Genomic DNA, 24563 nt, shown 5'->3' with positions numbered 1-24563 from the left:
ATGGGATGGGATGGGATGGGATGGGATGGCGCCGGCCCCACGCCCTGGGGTGCCCTAACATGCAGGAGCAAGGCAGCACCCACGGGCAGCACCCAGAGCTAGAACCTGCCGGAGCCCTGCTCTGTGTCTGCCGTGCCTCTCCCGTGTCATTCCCCTGCTGGAACGTGGGCCCTTCCTCTTCCCGGAGATTTCCTGGCGTTCTGCACTTCTCCCTCCCTGCTGCCGGCCCTGCAGGGCTCCCCTGCCCGGCAGCTCCAGCCCAGCCCCGGGCAGTGCCCGCTGCCCGCTCTGCCCGGCGGCGCAGCGTGCCCCGCCTGCAGCCAGCCGGACACGCAGCAGCGAGGGGACGTTCCTCCAACCCTTTTCCTTTGCTTCCCTCCTTTTCTTTTTCTCCACAGTCCTGGGTGATAATTTGTGATGCTGCACTTTGAAGGTTCCCACTCGTAACAGATGGGCAACATTTTCTTGTACTTGATTTGTAAATCCTTTCCCGATGCAGTGGGCATTAACGATCACACAAACCAAACTGCTGCTTTCCGAGTGGCACCAGCTCAGATCCCTGCAGGCCAGGAGGAGTCGGTGAGGGACCCGGCAGCCTGTCCGAGCGTGCTGTGACAGTACTCTGGGGCAAACAGAATTTTGTATTAATTTTTTAAACCCTCCCATCCTCCCCTTCTGAGCCGAAGCCTCATTCTGGGAGAAATCTGTTAAACCCAGCGCATGATTTCTCTCGGTTTTTCAATGGGAACAGGAAGAAACGTGTCAGCGGCTTCGTGTCTCTTCTTGCCTGGGGAACAGGTCCCGTGCCAAGCCGGGAATGCCTTTGGCAGAGCTGCTGCCTGCCGGGCTCTGCTCCCGCTCCTCGGGACGCTGCCGAGAGCCGGGGCCCGAGATCGTCCCCGGGACTGGAGCGGGACCGAGCCCCGCGGTTCGGGGCACACGGAGCCCCGCGGTTCGGGGCACACAGAGCCCCGCGGTTCGGGGTACACGGAGCCCCACGGTTCGGGGTACACAGAGCCCCGCGGTTCGGGGTACACAGAGCCCCGCGGTTCGGGGCACACAGAGCCCCGCGGTTCGGGGTACACAGAGCCCCGCGGTTCGGGGCACACAGAGCCCCGCGGTTCGGGGGGTACACAAAGCCCCGCGGTTCGGGGGGCACATAGAGCCCCGCGGTTCGGGGGCACAGAGCCCCGCGGTTCGGGTCACAGAGCCCCGCGGTTCGGGGCACACGGAGCCCCGCGGTTCGGGTCACAGAGCCCCGCGGTTCGGGGCACACGGAGCCCCGCGGTTCGGGGGTACACAGAGCCCCGCGGTTCGGGTCACAGAGCCCCGCGGTTCGGGGCACACGGAGCCCCGCGGTTCGGGTCACAGAGCCCCGCGGTTCGGGGCACACGGAGCCCCGCGGTTCGGGTCACAGAGCCCCGCGGTTCGGGGCACACGGAGCCCCACGCGCGGCTCCGCAGCGCCGGGGCTGAGTCAGCGCCGCTCTGCCGGTCCGGAGGAGGCCCAGCTGTCTCCTCGCCGGGCGGGGAGCGGCTCCAGCCTCCGTGCGCGGTGCCTTCCCCCCGCATCTGCTGCCGTTCCGAACGGCGTGAGCCGCTGCCCCGCTCGCTCGGGGCTGCCGCGGCTGCCGGGGCGCCTCGGTGGGGCTGACACGGGGCTGCGCTCCGCCTTCACCCCAGAAAGGAGAGGAGAGGAGCAGTAACACCACGACGGAGCTGCGACTCTGTCCTGCGGCTTTGCAAGCCGGGGTTTCTCGTGCCTTTTCTCCTCCCGGGCTGGACCGGGTGGTTCCGGTACAGAAGATGCGGGAAGGGTGGGCCCTGCTCGGAGGCAGCCCCCGCCGTTCTCCGGGCAGAGCTCAGTGCTGGGCGAGCTGCGGGTCACTGCGGTCTGGTCCGACCCCCCAAAGCCGCAGCGGTGCCGTTGGAAGCAGCCCTGGCACGGGACGGAGCCAGCGGGGCGCTCCCGCACGGATTCCCGCACGGTGCTGGCCCCCGTGATGCCGGAGCCCTTCCGCGGGCACCGCCCCGGCCAGGGGCTGCTTCTGCAGGCAGGCTGTTGTCTTAGTGTGTTTGTGCAGGGTGAAAAAACAGAGATCAGAAAATGAACATCTGTGTGCTCCTGAGCTTTGGAAGTGAATGGCGATCACCACAGCACCGTACAATTCATTAAAATACAATTCTGATGCACTGTAATTAAAAACAATTGTTTTCAAACACGTGGGGACTGGCTTTAATTAAATGCTCGTTGTCAGGCTCCTGCTGGGTCCCAGAGGCCGCGGGAGCGAGGGGATCTGTCCTTGGCTGGGAGCTCCCCTGGCCGGGGCCAGGGGCTGCTGGACCGGCCCCGGCTGCAGCTCGCAATTCGGGGGCAAGAGCACAGCGGCTGTGCCCGCAGGCAGCTGAGGAACTCAACACCTACGAGAAGAGCGGCCAAGCTCCCCAGGCAGAGCCCAGCCCAGCGCCGGGGCTGCTCTGCCCGGGCTGCTCCAGCCGGGCCGGCCCGGGGCCGCGGGCAGGGCCGGTCCCGGTGCCGGGGGCCGCGGGCAGGGCCGGTCCCGGTGCCCGGGGCCGCGGGCAGGGCCGGTCCCGGTGCCGGGGGCCGCGGGCAGGGCCGGTCCCGGTGCCGGGGGCCGCGGGCAGGGCCGGTCCCGGTGCCGGGGGCCGGGGGGCAGCAGCGGAGCCGTACCCGGGGATGCTCACCGGGCACCCAGCGCTCCCCGCAGCCGCAGCCCCGAGCCCTGCTGGGCCCCGCTGCGGGACAGCCCAGGGCAGCTCCAGCCCTGACTGCCCCGCCGGTTTTCCCCACCCAGGCTGAATGCCAGGTTTACCAGTTGTCACTAGCAGGGAGAGTAAATGCAATGAGAGATGAAAAATCCTGCCACTCACTCTGCAAAACTGCATGGAGCTGGTACTATTTTAAGAAAGGGGGAAAAAAAAAAGGTAAACTTTCAAAGGTCTTTTAAAACCAAGGTTAAACGAGGAAAGACTTGGAGATGAGAATTAAAGGACTCAGATAAGCTTTGCTGAGGAGAGGTTTTCTTTCCTGTTAGTTTTGCTTATGGGTTTATGTCAGTTTTATGGAGCTGTACAGTATAATTTATCCAGTCTTTCCTATTTATGGGTACATTTCAGAGTAGAATGTTGTTAGCAGCTTGAAGCACTGCCATGCTCCAGCACTTTGGGTTTAACACTGCTCGATGTGAAAAAAAATTAATATTTCTACTCAAAATAGTGAATAGCAACTATGAATGTAAAAGCTTCGCAGCTCACTTCAAAACATGTCAGAGCTGCCCAGGACGAGGAATGCTGATGCTCTCTGACGGGTTTTCAGGGCAGAGCCCCAGGACAGCCCGAGCCCTTCGTGGGGACAGCAAATCCCTCGGGGTTTCTGGGCTGGGCAGCACCTCCAGGTGAGGCTGGCGTTTCCAGCAGACCCAGGAGGGCAGGAGCTGCGGAAAGCCCAGCCTCGCCGGCTCTGAGGCTCGTGTCTTGTTTAAACATCGGCTGCTTTGCCGTGGCTGAGAGCTGGGAAAGCGGCGATCTCTAAACCCCGCGTGGCTTCCCGCAGGAGCGGGGCTCCCGGGAGCTGGCGCTGCCCACGCCCGGGTACAGCCTCATCTCCCGGCTCCCAGCGAGAGCTGGGCCCGGGCTGGCTCCTCGGTGCACCGCAGGAATCCACACCATACTCCAGTCAATTTAAAAAGTCGTTAATTATTAAGCAGGCCTGTGTCTGGGGGAAGTATGATAACTGAGTCCGGGAGATAGAGCTCCGCTTGCAAAGCTGTTTGTGTGGAACAGCTGTTTGTGCAGAGCCCGCGGTGGAGGGAAGGGAATTTATAAATAAAAGAGTTACAAAATGTCAACAAAGGCTTTGGCACGAATGGCCAAAAGTTCTGATTAGAAGGCAGCTATTAAGAATCACTTTTCTCAGGTCTTGAAAGCCATTTGGGAGCTTCCAGGAATGAAAGGATTGTTTGACCAGCCCGTGAGCCCCAGAGAGAGCCCAGTGTCAGGGCTGGGGGTGCTGCAGGCTCTCAGCCCCCGCGGCAGCCCCCTGCCCACGGCCATCCCCACACAGCCCACGTGTGGGGCAGGGCAGGAGCGGAGCCCTCACTCCCTGCAGCTGCCAGGCACCCCGGCTGAGGAGGGGGCAGCAGCAGCTCCTGCTCTTCCTCACCTGTGGCACCGAGCCCGGGCAGCCTGTGCCGAGCTCGGGGTGCTGGGCAGGGGCTGTGCTGCAGCTCGGAGCCCCCAGGGCAGCAGTGAGGCTCAGCTCATCCAGGGCAGCAGTGAGGTTCTCCCTTGGAGCCCCCAGGGCAGCAGTGAGGTTCTCCCTTGGAGCCCCCAGGGCAGCAGTGAGGCTCCAGCTCATCCAGGGCAGCAGTGAGGTTCTCCCTTGGAGCCCCCAGGGCAGCAGTGAGGCTCCGGCTCACCCAGGAATGGCACAGGACAGCCGTGCTGCAGAGGCTGGGCTGCGGGCAGGGAGAGAAGAAGCTGATTTCGGTGCCTGGGAGGTGGGACAGCCTCACCCCAGTGCCCCCATTCCCCGTGTCCCCACTGCCTGATCTGCTCTGGGGGTCAGCACAGCCCCTCTCAGCCACCCGCTGCCGTGGGGCTCAGGGGCCTGGCCCGTGGCACAGGAGCAGCTTCCAGAGGCAAAGTGGAAGGGCAGGGAGGGAGCTGGAGTGAAAGGGCCCAGCCAGCACCACCCGAGGTTCTGGGAGCTGTGCTGCACAGCCCGAGGCACGTCCTGCCCTCCCTGAGGGGATGGGCACCTGCCGGAGGAGTGCAATCTTCTCCTTATTGTTTAAGCAATAAAAACTATGTGCTTACACCCCAAACCAAACAAAACACCACCCCAAACAGTTGGCATTGAACTCCTTCACCTGGGATGACAGGGAAGAGCAGGGAGCATCAAGGCTCCGGCTCTGCGCTCCCAGCTTGGCTGGAGCCCAGGCTCACCCGGCTCAGGGGGAAGGAAGGTGGCTGCTCTGCGAACCCGAGCCAGATCCAGCTCCTGTGCAAAACGAGCTGCAGCTTCCAGCCGCGGGCTGGCAGGACTGGCACATCCAGGGAGAGGGGTCGGGACCCTGGGGGCGCTGGGCGGACAGGGATGGGCGCTGCGGTCGGCTCAGCCTCCTGGCTCGGCTGCTGGTGCCGGGGCTGGCTCGTTCACCGGCTGCGCTGCTCAGCGGAATCTGCTCCGACCCCGTGTGCGAGACCCCCTGGGTCTGGGGGGGAGCCCAGGGGGTTTCGGTGCCGGCTGGACAGGACGCGGTGCTGCGGGGGAGCGGGACCCGCCCGGCCCCTGCGGCCAGGCTGCAGCGGAGCGGATCCGGATGCTCTGGTGGGGAGCGAGCTCAGGGAGCCTCTCTCAACATTTCAGCAGAGCTGAGTCCTGTCACTGCATCCTGCCGCTCATGCCCAGCAGCAGCAGCAGCAAGGGCGCTGACACCCTGGCAGGAAACCCAGCGGGTTTGGCTGCGCACACCCTGAGGCAGCCGAGGAGGGTTTGAACGAGCTAACAATGCTGTTTCCTTGTTTTCAAACCGGACTTGTGGGGATTTTTCCTCCTCCGCTCCTTTGTGACTCCTTTGTGACTCCTGGGGGCTGGCGAGGCCCCACCACGGGACCCGACCTGTGTGTGCAGCTCTGAGCTCCGGGCTCATTAACAATCACAAGGGAGTTTTAAAGTTCAGTACTCCCGCAGCAATAGATTCAGGTCTTTTACAGTCCCTCTCAGTTCTGCATTTCCAGGTGTTCTGCCAGGGCGGCTCATTTGGATCATCCTCGTTTGCTCACCAGGAAGCTGAAGCAGGGGCAGGTGCAGGGATTTGCTCCCTGCAAGTGGCCGGGCTCCCCTCTGGAAGCTCCTGCCCTCCCACAGCATTCCTGCCTCCGCTCCTCCATCGCAGCAGCATTCGTGGCCAACCCCACTGGAATAATTTTTCTGCTTTCAAATGAATCATGCTAAGGAATTCATGATGTGGGAGCGACAGGATTATTTTTGCTTCTGTCACGGATGCTGGCAAAGTGACCCCTGCTCCTCCACTGGTGCTGCAGCTCAGCCCAGGGCAGTGCAAGCCCTCCAGCCCCGGGGAGCCGCGGCTGTGTCCTGCGGTGGCCCAGCCCGAGGGGAGGCTCCCAGGCCCTGCCTTCAGGTAAAGCTCAGCCTTTCCTCTGCTCCTCTCAGGCTCTCCTTGCTGCCTGAGGCTCCTTGCTGCAGCCCCAGAGGCAGCAGGGAATTCCAGCAGCAGCGTTCCTGACCCTGGTGCTGCAGTGCTGCTGCTCTGAAAGAACTTTGGGCAGGGAAGAGGCAGAGCTGCCAAGTGCTGGCAGGACTCCTGTGCTGTGCCCTTCCGCGACACATTGCCAGGGCAAAATGTCAACGGTTTGGGTTAAAATCCAACTTTTTCTTAATTTGCCCTAGCAAAGAGAACCGGCTCCAAATAGATCTTTGTTTTGATTCAAGTCTTAAATGGTTCCTCCAAGAAAAAAACCAAACCAACCAACAAACAAACAAACAAACAAAGCCACCTCCACAGCTGCTCCTGCCTGGGGGTGGAGAAGCGTGTAGTGGTTTGTTTTCACAGGAAAACCAGCCCTTGTTGGGAGCATGATTCAAACGTGTAGGGACTGGGACTTGGACGAGTTTCCAGAGTTTAGCAATACTTTTGCAACACGTGTGTGATTTCTAGTGAGCTGTGTGACAAGCAGTGGCCAGGCTGCAGCGGCAGTGGGAGGGAAGGGCTGCCTTGGGTTTGCCAAGGTCCTGCCCAGCCAGAGCTCCCTAGTGCAAGGGCTGCCTGTACCTTGGAATTTACCCTGTCGAGTGAAAAACATCCCTGCTCAGAGAGAAAAGCTGCCTGTACCTCGGGACATATTCCCATCAGCATCTCAGGGAAACCCTTTTGTGGATGGTGCCAATGGGTCCCACGGGAGCTGCCCCGGGATTTGTAAGGAGCGGGTTTTGATTGTGGGTGCCAGAGCCCCTGGCAGCCACTGCTGCCAGCCACAGGTCCCTGTCCCTGCAGCAGGGCACTGTGCCGTGGTGCCAGGCTGGGCCCTGTGGCCACCACAGACCGTGCCAGGGGTCTCGGGGGGTCTCTGGGCAGGCTCTGTGTGTGCTCCTCATCCCCCTGTTCTCTGCTCACCCCCTGTTCTCTGCTCACCCCTGTTCTTTGTTCTCTGCTCACCCCTGTTCTCTGTTCTCTGCTCACCCCCTGTTCTCTGCTCACCCCTTTTCTCTGTGTGTGCTGCTCACCCCTGTCCTCTGTTCTCTGCTCACCCCTGTTCTCTGTTCTCAGCTCACTCCCTGTTCTCTGTTCTCTGTTCTCTGTTCTCTGTTCTCTGCTCACCCCTGTTCTCTGTTCTCAGCTCACTCCCTGTTCTCTGCTCACCCCTGTTCTCTGCTCACCCCTGTTCTTTGTTCTCTGCTCACCCCTGTTCTCTGTTCTCTGTTCTCTGTTCTCTGTTCTCTGTTCTCTGTTCTCTGTTCTCTGTTCTCTGTTCTCTGTTCTCAGCTCACTCCCTGTTCTCTGCTCACCCCCTGTTCTCTGTGTGTGCTGCTCACCCCTGTTCTCTGTTCTCTGTTCTCTGCTCACTCCCTGTTCTCTGTTCTCTGTTCACCCCTGTTCTCTGTTCTCTGCTCACCCCCTGTTCTCTGTTCTCTGTTCTCTGCTCACTCCCTGTTCTCTGTTCTCAGCTCACTCCCTGTTCTCTGCTCATCCCTTTTCTCTGTATGTGCTGCTCACCCCGGCTGTTCCCCCGTTACAATTCTCTTTGAACAGCGTCCTGCTCACCCCAGCTCTGTTCCCCCGTTACAATTCTCTTTGAACAGTGTCCTGCTCCCCAGTTCCTGCTCTGTTTTCCGAAATCCCATCGTGCTCGCCCAGCCCCTGGCACTCCTTTGCCCATTCCCAGTTGCTCCCACATCCCCGGGCTGCTGCTCCTCTTCCTCGCTGCCCCTGCTCTGGGGAGCTCCCCGGCAGAGCCCAGGTGCCAACCTTGGGGATGCTCTGGCAGAAAAAGCTGATTTTTCAGCCTCTCCTGGCAGCGGCACTGGAGGAAGGAAGGGAGCGGATTCCCACCTGGAAAATACCTTTTCTGCCCTCCTGCATGGAAAACCATCCCGCTGTGAGCATTAGCACTTCTTCTGCAGCTCTAGGAAATACAATAATAGGTTGCACATTCAAACCAGCTGCGGGTTTATTTTTTCAACTGCCTCTGAAAAATGTCTGTAATTAGGTAAAATCTATAACAAGAAGTACAAACAAATCAATGTCTTTCATTAGCCACAAAGAGTCGGCACTCTGCCTTCACTGCGGCTTTATTAAATTAGAATAATGAAGCAGAAGCCATAGAAAGCAAAACAAGAGCTTTGGAAAGGGCTGAAAATACACAGATGTCAGGTTAGAAACACGCTTCAAATTTAAGCGTGAAGCTGTAAACACATTTGCTTGTGCTGTTCTGATGCCTCCTCTGCAAGGCTGTGGGAACCTAAAATAATATATATATAGGAAATATATATATATATACACACATATATGTATATACATATATAGAGATAACATATATTTGTAGATATAAATTTATATTTATATTTATATTTATATTTATATTTATATTTATATTTATATTTATATTTATATTTAGATTTAGATTTAGATTTAGATTTAGATTTAGATTTAGATTTAGATTTAGATTTAGATTTAGATTTATTTATACTTAGATTTAGATTTAGATTTAGATTTAGATTTAGATTTAGATTTAGATTTAGATTTAGATATAGATATCTCTAATCCCTCCCCGCAGGACAGGGTTTGCCTGGCTCTGCTGCATGCCCTCCCTTCCTGGCCTGGCTGTGTCCTCGTTCCGTGCAGGGCCTGGCACGCACAGAGCGCTGAGGATCAGCAGTCCTGGGACAAAGCACACACAGGCTGCTCAAGGACCTTGCAAGCACCAGCATAAACCAATTTTGGTGCATTTTACTGTTTCTAAGATAATTTCCCCCCATTTGTTTCTGCTGTGTGGTAGTTTGTTGCTTCCAAAACCAAACCAATACCTTTTCATTAGCAGCAGAAAATACTTTCTTTCCCAAGGTAAGCTGTGAGCTGGACAAAGAAGCCTTGCCCTAAATTTCCATCCGTGGGGGAGCTGCGGGGCTGGGGGGTGGGCAGGGCAGGCTGGGGTGGCTCTGAGTTGTTGGCTCCCGGCTGGCTCAAGGCAGGGCTCTGCAGCCCCGGAGCTGGGCACGGCTGGTGGGCACCGTGCCCTGCAGTGCCCTCGTCACTCGGACCCGGGGCTGTGTTCCTGGGCACCCTGGGCTCTGTGCTGGGCACCCAGGGCACCCTGGGCTCTGTGCCTGGCGCCCTGGGCACCCTGGGCTCTGTGCTGGGCACCCTGGGCACCCTGAGCTCTGTGCTGGGCACCCAGGGCACCCTGGGCTCTGTGCTGGGCGCCCTGGGCACCCTGGGCTCTGTTCTGGGCACTCAGGGCACCCTGGGCTCTGTGCCAGGCGGGGCTCTGGCCGTGGGGAGGGCAGGACATCGCTGCCCGAGGAGCCCGAGCCCGCCCGGGCAGCCCAATCCGTGCCCTGCGGCTCAAGCAGCCGAGTTCGTCCTTGCAAAGCCCCCGGGGCTGGCACGGGGCTGGCACGGGGCTGGCACAGCCCGGCCCGAGGAGTGAGGGACGGAGCCCCGGGCAGCCAGCCCGGACCCGGCTCTCCCGGGGAATGTTTGCTCACTGCTTTAGCACCCTGACAACACCGCAGCCCCCAGCCCGATCACTGAATATTCATCTCCTGCCAGTTCTATTAATTCTGCGTTTCTTGTTCACGAGAGCAAAAATAATTGCTGTAATTTCATTTCAAAACCCAAAGTCAATAACCACGAGCCTGTCATTTCTCTGTGCTTTCACTGAGAGGATTCACTGCCTGCTCCGTGAGCACTGCTAGAACAGCACATTTATTTGTGCATTTCTCTGCTGAAGCCCATTTGCTCTAAGTTGCCCAGTTAACACCACCAGAGAATTCTTTGCCCTGGCTTTAAGCATCCTTTAAAAACTCTGCATTAATTTAAACAGGAAAATATCAATTAAATTGTGTGGGTTCGTGCACATTAGTGTTTCCCCCTGCCCAAAGGCTCATTTTTTTAAAACAGCCCCTAAGGAGATGTGCTTTAATATTAAGCAGTGCTAAAATACAATTTTTTAAAATCGGGTTTTCCCACCAGAGAAAAGCACAGAAAAGGGATGAGGTTTAAACACATGGCACTGGGGCCTGGCATGCAGGGCAGGCGTGGGGAAGCGTCCATCCATCATCCATCCATGGATCCTCCCGCCGTGGTGCCCAGCAGCCTGGGGCAGCGGGGCTGGCATGGGCACCCCACTGCTCCCAGAAGTGGCCCCAGCCATTCGACCTGTCAGCTTACATGGAATTAATTCACCGAAGCGCCGGATTTTGACTTGAGAGATGTGATCTCGTGACGTGGCCAGTGAGCTGGGCAGGCTGATCCCACTCCTCATCCCTTCACAGCAGCACTAAGCCCGAGCTGTGGCTGCTACTCCCTTGGCTGCAGCCAGGCCGAGGGGATTTGGCAGGGTTCCTGGGGCAGCTCCCTTGGCCAAACACATGAAGCCTCATTAGCACCTGTACCAGGGAGGAATTTATTTCCATTAAGGCAGCTGGAGTGTGCCTTCCTGCCAGGCACAGCACAAACACAAGCCCTGCTGCCCCTGCCCGGCGCTCCCCCATCACTCACACGCTGCTAACCCAGCTGAGCACACCAGGCTGGCTGAACACAAGCAGCTTGGCAGCCCTGCCCTCCCCTCCCGTGCCACTGCTGCCAGCCGGGGCAGCTCAGCACCTCTGGGACAGCCAGCACAGCCTGGCCCTGGGATCAGAGACCCAGACTGCTTGGGAGGGACCTTAAATCCCACCCAGTGCCACCCCTGCCACGGCAGGGACACCTCCCACTGTCCCAGCTGCTCCCAGCCCTGTCCAGCCTGGCCTTGGGCACTGCCAGGGATCCAGGGGCAGCCACAGCTGCTCTGGGAATTCCATCCCAGGCCTGCCCCACCCTCCCAGCCAGGAATTCCTTCCCAGTCTCCCACCCATCCCTGCCCTCTGGCACTGGGAGCCATTCCCTGTTCCTGTCCCTCCATCCTTGTCCCCAGTCCCTCTCCAGCTCTCCTGGAGCCCCTCCAGGCCCTGGCAGGACTCTGAGCTCTCCTGGAGCTTCTCCTTCTCCAGGTGAGCCCCCCCAGCTCTGCCAGCCTGGCTCCAGAGGGGCTCCAGCCCTCAGAGCATCTTCGTGGTCTCCTCTGGGTTTGCTCCAGCAGCTCCAGCCCTCTCTGTGCTGGATGCAGCACTTGGGTGGGGTTGCTGCTGCTGAGGTGCCACTGCCTGCTCCTCCCACCCGTGCCCATCTTTTGGGCTGGATTAGAGCTGAGCTCCTGGGCAGCCCGTCCATCGGGCTTCTCAGCAGGACAGATAAAACACCTCAATCCGTAGCTTGCAGTGGAAGTGTCAGACAGAGAGGAATCAGTCTGCCAAGGGAGACCCAGTGAGCTCCGTGCCAGGGAGCTGCTCCTGGGCATGAAGGATGAGCTGCTCAAAGAAAACCCCCAGGACACAGAATGGTTTGGTGTTGATCCTCATCAGAGCCATCCCTGCAGAGCTGGGAGTGCAGTTCTGTTACCTGCCCCATTTATAATTGATTTTACCTCATTTAGAAAGCAAAGCAGCAAAGAGGAACTCACAGAGGAGGTTTTGCCTTCCCACTGCCCAGTTTGCTCTGGTTATAAGTCAGTGCTGGTCTTGCCCCCCCACCACTAAATATAAGACTTTAAAATCAATCATTAATAGTTTTAAAAGGTTTGTACAACAAAAACCAGGCTCACTCATGTTTGAACATTAACAGATGTATTTTTCCTTAGCAGTGGGTTCTTTCAGTCAAATTCTAGAGGTTATAAAAAGGATTATCTATGCCAGTGATTTTTTTTTTCCTGGTACATTTTTAGAGCGGGCTCATGGAATAAGCTCCTGAAGCTCCAAATTGAAAAGACAAAGGTTAATCCCTTAAGAGCTGGATAAACAATCAGTCATTAAGGGATGGAAAGCATTAGCACAGGACGAGCAGAGGCTGAAGGGCAGGAGGGAAGATGTGCCTGCAGCGGGCACTGGCCTCACCCAGGTGTGGGTGCCAAGTCCTGCTGCACGGGGGTGGGGGGGTCCCAGTGCCACCGCAGGGTGCAGAGGGCCAGGGCTCAGGGTGCCAGCCGGGTGAGTTTATTTGTGCTTGGCATGTCAACAGGGAGGAGGGAATGTGGGGACAGAGGGGCCCTGCAGCAGGGCCACCCCCAGCACTGCAGAGCTGCAGCCTTTGCAGCTCCAGCTAAAGCTGTGCCTCAGAGGCTGCCCCTGTGCTGGAAATGGCCTTGGTGAGGAGTGCCAGGGTCTGCTTCCCGTGAGGGCTGAGCTGGCTTTTCTTTGTCCTGCAGGATTCGCTTTAGGGGTTTTTATCTGGGGTACTGATTTGTCTTTGTGTCCCCTGGCATCACCTCCGTCCTCACCGTCACTGCGAGCTGCTGGGCTTCACCCTCGGCATCATGTGCAGCCAGAGGGGTCCTGGGGTCAGGGCAGAGGGGGCAGGAGAACATTCATGGTCCCAGGACACAGGACAGGGATGTCCAGAGCACCCCGGTAATGAGGGGTGACCGTGCCCCGCAGAGCTCCGGGAGGAAGGAGGCCAGAGCAGCCGGGAGAGAAAGCTGCAGGATAATGAGGGAGGGAACAGGAGCTGGGAAGGGATGAAAAGATCTGGCTGGAGATAGCAGTGCAGAGGTGGTTCTCAAGGTGCTCCTACCCCCATCTGCTTCAAACCTGTTGGAAGGGAGCTCAGAAAAGGGGGCTTTTAACGCTTGGTTTAAACTCCTGACACTTCTTTGTCATTACTGCATTTTCATATATTCCAGAAATAAAATAAAAGTGAGAATTGGCATCAGGCTAAAAATCCAGGATTCATTATGTGGCAGCGCTAAATGGAACAATTTGATTCCCACTTCCAGGACTGGAATTTTCAAGGCCATTCCTTCCCCTAATTAGACCTTTCAAGCAGAAATGGGAGGGAGTGAGGGAGGGCAGGTTGCAAAGAGGAAAACCCATGTGAGGAACGGGCAGACCAAGCTGGTGCTAAGGGCACCAAGGGCACCCAGGGCACAAAGGGCATGAAGAAGGGCCTGAAGAAGGGCACAAAGGGCACCCAGGGCATGAAGGGCACCAAGGGCATCACGGGCACAAGAAGGGCACCAAGGGCACCCAGAGCATGAAGGGCATGAAGGGCACCAAGGATACCAAGGGCACGAAAGGCACCAAGGGCACCAAGGGCACCAAGGGCACCAAGGGCACCAAGGGCACCAAGGGCTGGGGGCTGCGCCTCCCAGCACCACTCGGTTTCAGCCCTGGCAGCGAGGGCTGAGCAGCTGCAGCTCCCTGCTCTGTGTTTGCTGTACTCTCTGCAAGCAGCGCCCGAGCAGCTCTTTGGACCCATTAGGCAGATGCCGAGGGACGGCTCCGGGAGCCGCGGGCACCGCGGGGCAGAGCGGAGTGCCTGGGCCACGGAGGCCGGGGCAGCGGGGGCAGCAGGGGTGTGCGGGGTGCCTGGGGCTGTGCGGGGTGTGCAGGCTGTGCGGGGTGCCCGGGGCTGTGCGGGGTGTGCAGGGTGTGCGGGGTGCCCGGGGCTGTGAGGGGTGCCCGGGGCTGTGCGGTGTGTGCAGGGTGTGCGGGGTGCCCGGGGCTGTGCGGGGTGTGCAGGGTGTGCGGGGTGCCCGGGGCTGTGAGGGGTGCCCGGGGCTGTGCGGGGTGCTCGGGGCTGTGCGGTGTGTGCAGGGTGTGCGGGGTGCCCGGGGCTGTGCGGGGTGTGCAGGGTGTGCAGGGTGCCCGGGGCTGTGCGGTGTGTGCAGGGTGTGCGGGGTGCCCGGGGCTGTGCGGGGTGTGCAGGCTGCGCGGGGTGTGCAGGGTGTGCGGGGTGCCCGGGGCTGTGCAGGGTGCTCGGGGCTGTGCGGGGTGTGCAGGGTGTGCGGGGTGCCCGGGGCTGTGCGGGGTGCCCGGGGCTGTGCGGGGTGTGCAGGGTGTGCAGGGTGCCCGGGGCTGTGCAGGGTGCCCGGGGCGCGCCCCTGCTCGGTGCTGCTCCAGCAGAACCATCGGGAGCCGGGCGCGGGCAGGGGCGGCACAGAGGCCGGGCACGGGGCACGGGGGCGGCAGCTCCACAGGGCTCTCAGGGGTTTGGATTTAAATAAATATATGAAGAAATACCAATAGTGAAATTTAATGGAAAACCCAAATGAACATATTGCTAATATTTGTTAACATCAGCAGATGATGGCTGTGATGTGATGCTGAGGCAATGACAGGTGCTTTCTGAGCTGTATTTGACTTCTTCTGTCCCAGCTTGGCTACTGCCCCTATTTGTGCCACATGAGGAACCTCACAGGGCTGGAAGGAGACACTCGCAGGGTCCCACTGATGCCTCAGTAGTGTCCTACCAGTCAGCTGGGCCATAGCTTTGGTCACAGCACTTCAGAGACAGCGTCACGTTCATCCCCCTATGCATTAGGTAGCAAATTCTTAATTGAAATATTTAATTTTGTCTCCCCTGGTATGAGATTGTCAGTGTTCTGACCTGTTTGTCTTCTTGGCATTTGAGGAAATTGTATAATGTGAGTATTAATGTGCCATCAAACTGCCTCGGCAGAATTGTCTTTCTTGGCCAGGAGCTGAACAAAAGAGATTTTCTGCTGAAAATAGTAATTTCAGTTTGAATTGGCCATATAGGAAGAAGGCAAGATTGCTCCCTGCTGTAATTAGAGCAAGTTTTCCAGGATCCTGTGTTATCTTTAGGCTCTGGAAGTGTAGTTGCTCTACTAGGATTAATAAGTCACCTCCATTAACTCCAATTATTGCTGTGCTGTACTGCTGTCACAAACCATTTGCATACTCTGGAATACAGAAGGGACTCTGCTATCGTTGTTGGTTTATAACATTAATAAGGCAAAAAGCCCTCTGGGGAGCTACTGTGGGGCTCCCTCCGGCCACTGGCCCGGCCTGCCGGGCACTCCCACGTCCCGTGCTGGACACTGCCCACGTCCCCAGACACTGCCCACGTCCCCAGACACTGCCAATGTCCCCAGACACTGCCCACGTCCCCAGCCACTGCCAATGTCCCCAGACACTGCCCACGTCCCCAGACACTGCCCACGTCCCCAGACACTGCCAATGTCCCCAGACACTGCCCAGGTCCCCAGACACTGCCCATATCCCCAGACACTGCCCACGTCCCCAGACACTGCCCACGTCCCCAGACACTGCCCACGTCCCCAGACACTGCCAATGTCCCCAGACACTGCCCACATCCCCAGACACTGCCCACGTCCCCAGACACTGCCCACGTCCCCAGACACTGCCCACATCCCCAGACACTGCCCACGTCCCCAGACACTGCCCACGTCCCCAGACACTGCCCACGTCCCCACCGCTGGTCAGTGGCTCAGCAGCTCCCAGGGGCCCACACTGTGCCATCCTGCCTCCCAAAGCCCACACCGTGGGACTCTGGCTCCCTGGGACACGCTCCATGCTGTGTGAGATCTACTTAATTAGCCCAGGAACAGCTTTTGTTTTCCAGACAGCAAAATGTCAGCTCAGACACAGAAATGCAGAGAGGAGCCGGTTTCTCCTGTGCTGGAGGGGAGGGAGCTGCTCCCCAGGCCACAGCAGGTGCTGGGGAGTCTCCGGCAGGGCTGGAGCACAGCACGATTCTGCCACCCCCTAAACTGTGGGGGGACAGGCCCAGGGACAGCAAGCACAGGGCAGAAACACCAGCAGAGCCGAGTCACAGAACCACAGAGTCGCTCGGGCTGGAGGAGCTCTCCCAGACCACGGAGTCCCCCACGCTGCCAGTGCCACCATCTGCTCGGGTTCTGCAGTGCCACACGGGGCTTTTCAACCCCTCCGGCACGGGGACTGCAGCTTTGCCCCGGCAGCTGTGCCAGGGCTGCACAACCCTTCGGATGAAGGGATTTTCCCGCTATCCAGGGTCTCCTGGCACAGGCCGGGTTCGCTTTCCCCTTGTCCTGCCCGTTGTGCGGGAGCAGAGCCCGGCCCCGCCGCACCCTCCTGCCGGGCACCGCGCGGAGCGAGCTCCTTTCTCCCGTTCTCCCCGGGCACATCCCGCTGGCATCCCGCGTGTCCTCTGTGCCACGGACACGTCTCATTATCCTCATCAGCTCTGCAGCTGCCGCTTCCCGCTTGGTTTCCGAGGCAGGGCGAACAGCGGGGCTGGGGCTGGCCGGGTCCGGGCAGGGCTGCCCCGCTGCCCTCCCCTCCCCTGGCACGGCCCCTCCCGCTGCCCTCCCCTCCCCTGGCACGGCTGCCCGGGCACACGGGCTCCCCTCTGCACAGCAGCTCCTGGGGAGCCCTGGGGCTGCTGCAGAGCTGCCCACTAGAAACCTGCCCTTCAAAAGGGGAAAGGGGAATGGTGCGCTGTAAAGGGAATATTGTAACGTGTTTTATGCTCTGAGGGCAGAAGTATTTTAAAATGAAATAAATTGTATTTTGGGCTCCCCGTGGAAAGCCTGCAGGGTGCATAAATGAGCGCTGGGAAGAGATGTTGTCTTCTGTGGCACATGAAAAAGGAATAAAAGAATCTTCAGGAACTGAAGAAGGAAAACAGTGTGGTAAATTGATGTTTGACCTAAGGAATTTCCTAAGGTGAAGGCGAACCAAGCTCTCCGGAAGCCAATAGGTAGGTCACAAGGCAATTGAGGTAAAGTGTGAAATAGGAATTTTTGCAGCAGGGAAGGTGTCCTGTGGTGGGGAGTTGAGAGCAGCTCTATCTCCAAGCTCTGCACTTGCCCCCGAGCTCTGTGCTCACCTGTCCTTTCCAGCAGCTCTCCCGGGTGAGATGCAGCGTGCCTTACACCCTCTGTGTGTGTGTCAACGTGCATGTTTTCCCTCCCTACGGGCAGGTGTGTGGTGGCCATGGACCAGGGTCCTTTCCACCAGCTCTCAGCCTGCTCCTGGTCTGGGCCCCTTGGCAGACAGGCATCTGAGTCTTCCTCACAACCAGCACCAACAGGTAGCAGCAGCTGGATCCAGGAGCAGCCTGTTCCCTCCACACTCCCCCACACCAAACAGCTCAGCACTAATTGGGTTGACTGGGAATTTCCATTCGTGCTCCAGCACACTTTGGTTCCTCGTTAGGGATAGATCATCCGTTTGGGTTCAATCGGCTGTTAACGGAACAAAACATTCAGTTTAATGGAAATCAGTGGTATAAAATCCCAGATTTTGCAGAAAATGCATTAAGAGGCAGAGCTGGAAGGAATTCAGCTCCAGCTCTACCAGACAGAAACCAAGTCAGCTCCAGGCATATGCTGGAGCGATGGAGGAAAGGTGCTAATGCAACATGCTTCATGTTGTGCTCCAAAATAAGAACAGCTCGGCGTGGCAAGCAGGAAAGCACTCGTTTGCTGGCTGTGGAAGAAGGCGTGGAACAGAGTGGCTGAGAAAAAATCTGCCTTGTTCTTTACTCATCCGTTTGGACCTTTTGCAGCTGAAGCAGCGCAGCCAGAATGTGCAAAGTGCTGTAGCCAGGCTGTGGGATCTGCATTCCCAGGGCCAGCAGGCTCAGAAGGGCCGTGCTGAGGAGCAGGCTGCCCGTGCGGGCAGGGAGGAGTACCTGGACAGCACAGGCTGCTTGGGTGCAGGTGTGCCATCGACCCTGCCGGGCAGGGAGGCAGCTGGGTGCCTGCAATCCCCGTCAGCCCTGTCACAACCAGTCTGTTCAGCGGCCCACCCTTCCCAAGAGCCATTGGAAAATGAGATGACACTCAGAAAAAAGTTACAGGGATGAGTCTGGTATCTCGGAAAATCCTGCCCTGGTAGCGAAGATTATAAATCTGAGTTTGGAGCATGTAGTAACAGATCAAGAGTACTGCAGGTAAAGAATGGGAAGGATGGATCCAATACTGAGCACGTCTGCCTTCAGGTGTTTGCACTTCTGTATCCATCCTTCAGCACACACTGGTACACCAGGAATGTCCCACCAGTGCAGCTGTCACCTCTCCATGCAGCCACAGATTCCCCAGGGTGTCTCTCTGTCATGTCAGCATTCCCCCTGAGGCCAGTGTGACCCACAGGTGCCTGGGCGAGGCAGCACACACAGAACATCCTCTGGGCAGAGCATCATCCTCCAGGCAGAGCATCATCCTCTGGGCAGAACACATCCCTGGGCAGGGCACATCCCTGGGTGAAGCACATCCCTGGGCAGGGCACACCCCTGGGCACATCACCCTCCAGCTGCCCAGGGCCCGCTCCCTGCCTGGCCTTGCCTGCACCTCAGCCTGGCTCTGGCAGCAGCACAGAGCCCAGGAGTGCCTCCTGCCTTGGCAGCCGTGTGTTCCCGGAATTGCTGCTCCAACCTTTTGCCTTTCCAGAGCCCAGGAGTGCCTCCTGCCTCAGCAGCCGTGTGTTCCTGGAATTGCTGCTCCAACCTTTTGCCTTTCCAGAGCCCAGGAGTGCCTCCTGCCTTGGCAGCTGCGTGTTCCCGGAATTGCTGCTCTAACCTTTTGCCTTTCCAGTTTGGATTTGCAGCGCTGCTCAGGTAACCGAGGGGAGCAGGGCAGGCTGGAGTTCGCAGCGTGCATTTGCTGATGCTATCGGCACGGCTTCGGCGTGACTCAGAATTTGCTCAAGACAGGAAACTCAAGGAAGCTGCTGCGAGAAGCTGCAGCGAGCAGTGGCTCTGAGAAGTCACTAGTGAAACGGCTCTTACAAAGGGATAGAGAAACTAAAAGGCTTCTCCTCTACTAATAGCATCGGTTTGCATATTTTATTACTTTTTTACACAATAATCCAAGTCCTTCATTAAAATAAATTCTGCTTTGGGTCATACAGCTGATCCTCAGAGGAGCAAGATGGCTTTTCCCTAAGCTGGCGTGGTAGGCTTGATATCATTGAACTGCATTTGCCATGTGTCTGGCTCGTGGGTTGGTGTTTGCTTTGGGAAAATGAAGAGTCAGGATTCGTTTTCCAGTGCTCTCAAATCCTAGAGGGCACCACAGAACAGCTCTCCAAATCGGGCTCACTGTACCACATGGATTACATAGGTGTTACACTTCTTGTCTCCTTTTTTGCTTTCCTTTTTCTTTACATTCATTTGGTATTAAAATTTAAAAGAATCTTAAAATACTGAATAAGCAGTTGCTAGTGGATAAATACAGAAGGGGGAAAAAAACCCTAACATAAAAGAAGGGCAGGTATTGTATTTACAAAACTGAAGCTGTTGCTTTGACGTTGTAGCTTAAGTTGCCCCAAAAGGGAAGCCAGGCCGGTGACTCCATCTGCAGCCACTTGCATATTCCCACAGGGGTACAATATGCAGCTGATTTCCCAATTAAGCTTTTCCAGCAAAGAAGTTTTATAATTTAAACAGACTCAAAAGTTTGAGGAATGAATACATATTCATGAAGGACTAATAACACTCTGTCTAGAACACAGCTTTGAGCTGAGAGCAGCTCTGACTGGCTCATGTCTCACCCACCACACACAGCAAAAATGGGAACGAGGAAGAAATGGCTGAAACCAGCAGATTGTGTTTTGCCAAGACAATAAATAATAACCATATTCTGACTCAAGTGCCAAATGTATAGCGCTTAATTAGAGGTCAGTAGAGCATATTTCTGCTCAGCTGTTCCATTTACAGCAATTAACATGTTCGTGTCACTTAAACTGGTCTGCAGAGCACATTTCAAAGGGTTGAGTGAAGGCAGAATCAGGGAAGGGCTGTTCCGCCTCTGGCAGCAGCTCGGGAGCAGCGCCCTTGGCACCCACCCGGTGGCAAAGAGGTGCGACAGAGAGGTCTCAGCCTCGGTGCAGCACCACCCTGCCGCACCCCTCTGAGGGCGGAGGGGACCCTGGCCCATCCCCGTGCGGGGTGAGGGGACCCTGGCCCATCCCCGTGCGGGGTGAGGGGACCCTGGCCCATCCCCGTGCGGGGTGAGGGGACCCTGGCCCATCCCCGCGCGGGCTGATCAGGGGACCCTGGCCCATCCCCGTGCGGGCTGATGAGGGGACCCTGGCCCATCCCCGTGCGGGCTGATCAGGGGACCCTGGCCCATCCCCGTGCGGGCTGATCAGGGGACCCTGGCCCATCCCCGTGCGGGCTGATGAGGGGACCCTGGCCCGTCCCCGTGCGGGCTGATCAGGGGACCCTGGCCCATCCCCGTGCGGGCTGATCAGGGGACCCTGGCCCATCCCCGCGCGGGCTGATCAGGGGACCCTGGCCCATCCCCGCGCGGGCTGATCAGGGGACCCTGGCCCATCCCCGCGCGGGCTGATCAGGGGACCCTGGCCCGTCCCCGTGCGGGCTGATCAGGGGACCCTGGCCCATCCCCGTGCGGGATGAGGGGACCCTGGCCCATCCCCGTGCGGGCTGATGAGGGGACCCTGGCCCATCCCCGCGCGGGCTGATCAGGGGACCGTGGCCCGTCCCCGTGCGGGCTGATGAGGGGACCCTGGCCCGTCCCCGTGCGGGCTGATCAGGGGACCGTGCCTCCGGCCGGCGCTGCCGTCCCGCCCGCCCGGGCGGTGCCACCGTCACACGGCGGTGCCGTGCCCGGCTCCGCGCCCTCCGCACCGCGCGGGCTCCGCCGCCGGCTCCTCCCGGGCGCGGCTGCTCTCCGAGCCCGGTGCGCGGGTGCCCCGGGGCGGGGGCGGCGCCGCTGCCGTCCGGTCCCCGCGGCGCGGCGGGCGCGGCGGCACCGCCCGGGCGGGGGCGGCGCGGGGGGCGGGAGCGGCGGGGCCGCGCCGCGCCTCGTCCCGCCCGGCTCAGTCCGGCGGGGCCGGCGCCGTGCCCGCCGAGCGGCCGCGCTCCGCGGCGCTGCCGCCGCCCGGGGCCCGTCCCGCCGCCCCGGCCCTGCCCGGCCATGGGCGCCGGGGCAGCCGCGGCCGGGGCGCCGCCCCCCGCGGGCGGGCGCTGCCGGCGGCGCGGAGCGGCGAGCGCGGGCTGAGACGACGACGACGACGACGACGAGGAGGAGGAGGAGGAGGAGGAGGAGGAGGCAGGTGGGGCGGCCCCGGCGCTCCTGCAGCCGGGCTGGGGTGCGGCGGGCCGGGGCGGAGGTGACCGGGCGGGCGGAGGCGACCGGGCGGCAGCGCGGGGGCGGCGGCGATCGCCGAGGGGCGCGGGTGGATCGGCCGCTCCCGCTCGGCCCCGCTGCCGGCCCCGCTGCCGGCCCCGCTGCCGCCGCCCCCGCTCGGCCCCGCCGCCGCCCCGGCCCGGTCCCCGCTCCGGCCGGGCCAGCACGCGGTGGCGGCGGCGTGCGCGGCTCCCCGGAGCGGGGCGGGGAGCGGAGCGGGGCCCGGTACCGCCGCTTGGAAACCTCCGAGGAAAAGCAGGGCAGGGCTCACCTTGCAGCTAGCTTTCCTTTGCTCTCTTGTTTTATCAGATGCGTTTCTGTGCCTGTAGAGACTTCGCTGCTTCGCCTCGGCCCTATGTGACTCTGGGGGAAGGATCATGACCGAAGTCCTTCTCTCTGCTGCTCTGAACGGAACTGAACCCAACCTGTTATCCAGCGGCGGCTGGTCTGCGGGAAACGTCACCACCAAGTGCTCCCTGACCAAAACCGGCTTCCAGTTCTATTACCTGCCCACCGTCTACATTCTGGTCTTCATCACTGGGTTTTTGGGCAACAGCGTGGCTATCTGGATGTTTGTCTTCCACATGAGGCCTTGGAGTGGAATCTCGGTTTACATGTTCAACTTGGCACTAGCCGATTTCTTGTATGTTTTGACTCTGCCCGCCCTCATCTTTTACTACTTCAACAAAACAGACTGGATCTTCGGAGATGTCATGTGCAAGCTGCAGAGGTTCATCTTCCACGTGAACCTGTACGGCAGCATCCTGTTTCTGACCTGCATAAGCGTGCACAGGTACACGGGAGTGGTGCACCCCCTGAAGTCGCTGGGGAGGCTGAAGAAGAAGAACGCGGTGTACATCAGCAGCCTGGTCTGGGTCCTTGTGGTGGCCGCGATTTCTCCCATTCTCTTCTACTCGGGAACCGGGATAAGGAAAAATAAAACCACAACGTGCTACGACACAACGGCTGATGATTACCTGAGAAGTTACTTCATTTACAGCATGTGCACCACCGTGCTGATGTTCTGCATCCCCTTCATAGTGATTCTTGGTTGCTATGGGCTCATCGTGAAAGCTTTGATTTACAAGGATTTGGACAATACTCCTCTCAGGAGAAAATCCATTTACCTGGTCATTATTGTGTTGACGGTTTTTGCAGTGTCTTACCTTCCCTTCCACGTGATGAAGACCTTAAATCTAAGGGCCAGGGTGGATTTTCAAACCCCAGATATGTGTGCCTTCAACGATAAGGTTTATGCCACTTACCAAGTGACGAGGGGCCTGGCCAGCCTCAACAGCTGCGTTGACCCCATCCTTTACTTCCTGGCAGGTGACACCTTCCGAAGGCGCCTTTCCAGGGCCACCAGGAAATCATCCAGAAGGAGCGAGCACAACGTGCAGTCCAAAAGCGAGGACATGACTCTCAATATTTTATCAGAGTATAAACAGAACGGGGATACCAGTTTGTGAACGAATGCAGAAGATTTGGGAACGGTTCGAAAAAATCCTCCGCTTTGAGGCAGTAGGAGACTGTAGGGCTTACAAGTGTGTGAGGGAAATCTACCAGTCTCAAATTCTTTTTTAGATAAAGCCTCACTTTCTGGTCTTAGGAAAAGCTTAACTAAGTCAGTGGAAGAATTTTAATAGAAAATAATGTGTCAAAATTCAGCTTGCCTTCAGTAGTTTCATTTATTTCTGACTTCTGTCAGATAAAGTAAAATGAAGTAAATTCCCTAAAGGAGGAGAGCAATCCAAGTGCATCTGGTTTAATGACTTAGTCTCCCACGTTTGAAAATGTTCTCAGTCAGCCTGTCTTTAAAAATAGGAAATAAAAATAAGAGCAGTATCTTGTCTTCTGAGGCTCAGCCATAGACCAGGCTTTCTGCTCACTCGCTGTTGTACGCAAGGATTTAAATCAAAGTCATGATGCAGTTGCCATTTTCAGTTTTTTTTTTTTTCATCTACTTCTAGTGCTGATAATTACTTGATAGTTTGGTGGCATTTTTGGTTCAGTCCTCTTTCAGTGCCGGTGTTTTACTCGAGGTAGGCTTTGCTGGTGTGTGCATGGTTGTGCTTTGGGATTGCGATGGTGTTGATGGCAGGGCTGGCCCCTTGGGTGCCCGGGGCTCCCTGGCACCGGCGCCGGGCGTGGAGAGCGGGGCCACGGCTCCGGGCCGTGCCCGGTGGCGGTGCCCGGTGCCCGGTGGCGGTGCCCGGTGCCCGGTGCCCGCCGCGGGGACGGGCCCGGCGTGGCCTGGCAGGCCGGGGAGCGCTGGCACCGCGTGGAACCCGAGATGGGCGTGCAGGGAGCAGCTGAGCCTTGAGGCCGGCGGGGAACACGTGCTCCACGTGCCTGCCTCGGCTGCCAGGAGCTCCTGCTCCTGCAGAACGTGACACGGGCCGTGGCCCAACAACAGTGACTATTAAATGGATAATACAAATGGATTATATATATATTATATATATAACAATACTTGGGGGGAATTAATTTTTTTTGTACTTTGACAAATAAATTACTGTATTAACAAGATGTTGCAATATACTACAGACTAAATCCGGCCCTTTACTATAGATCTTCTCCAAATGTGGAATAGTTCATCCAAAATTAGCCAGACTGCAACATTGTGTAACACAAGAGCTAGTGATCAGGCACAGATTAAATTCTACATGGGCAGTCTCACTCATTTCTCATGTTTTTAATAAATGTATTTGAAAAGATTTTGTGCTAAAAGCAGTATAAAAGCATGCTCTGAATAATGAATTTAGTGTACAAAATTAAGTGCGATGTAATCCTAAGGGTGATTTTTAACACATCTTTGTTCCTCTGGTCTGCATCATAAGAGTAAAATATTTATATTTTACTTATCAATTCCAGTGATTGGTTACAAATGAGAGTAGCTGTAGTTATTTTTTGATGACATTGTTAAGCAGCTTCTGTTTGTATGTACGGCTTCCTCTGCAGAGTCCCTATTTATTGAACTTATTTATTAGGATGCTAAATGTAAAGTTTGTAAAGTGTGGTTCTCTGTGGTCATATTCAGGATTGGGCATTAATGGAAAATTGAAGAGCATGTTTCAATCAGTGTAATACCGTGTCTTCTAACAGCACACCTTTATAATAAACTCAATTCCACCCTGACTATTCACTGCTGATATGTAACCTAGTGATAAATTAAACTACTGATTTATAGCCTAGAGGTAAATGAAGCTCCAGCTTAGGAAGCCTCTTAAAGCAATGTGGAGAGCTCATTTAGCCCTATGAAAAATGTAGAACTAGTGAAAAAATCTCAAGCAAGGGTCAATTGCTAATTAATCCTGACTGACAAAGCCTGTGGAACAGCACCGACTATTTATATACCACAGA

At 57.5% G+C, this 24563-nt stretch overlaps 1 protein-coding gene across 1 annotated transcript; it reads left to right on the top strand.

The window, feature by feature from the left end:
- Positions 1–21018: 21018 nt before the first annotated feature.
- P2RY1 (purinergic receptor P2Y1) lies at positions 21019–24338 on the top strand. Its single transcript, XM_021547506.2, has 2 exons — positions 21019–21126; positions 21510–24338. The coding sequence occupies exon 2, from the start codon at positions 21578–21580 to the stop codon at positions 22667–22669; it is 1092 nt and encodes a 363-aa protein (XP_021403181.1). The 5' UTR covers positions 21019–21126; positions 21510–21577; the 3' UTR covers positions 22670–24338.
- The last annotated feature ends 225 nt before the right edge of the window (positions 24339–24563 follow it).

The sequence above is a fragment of the Lonchura striata genome, chromosome 10 (genome assembly GCF_046129695.1).
Source record: "Lonchura striata isolate bLonStr1 chromosome 10, bLonStr1.mat, whole genome shotgun sequence".
NCBI lineage: Eukaryota > Metazoa > Chordata > Aves > Passeriformes > Estrildidae > Lonchura > Lonchura striata.
Note: the sequence above shows the minus strand (reverse complement) of the source record. Positions and strands in the feature narration are given on the sequence as shown.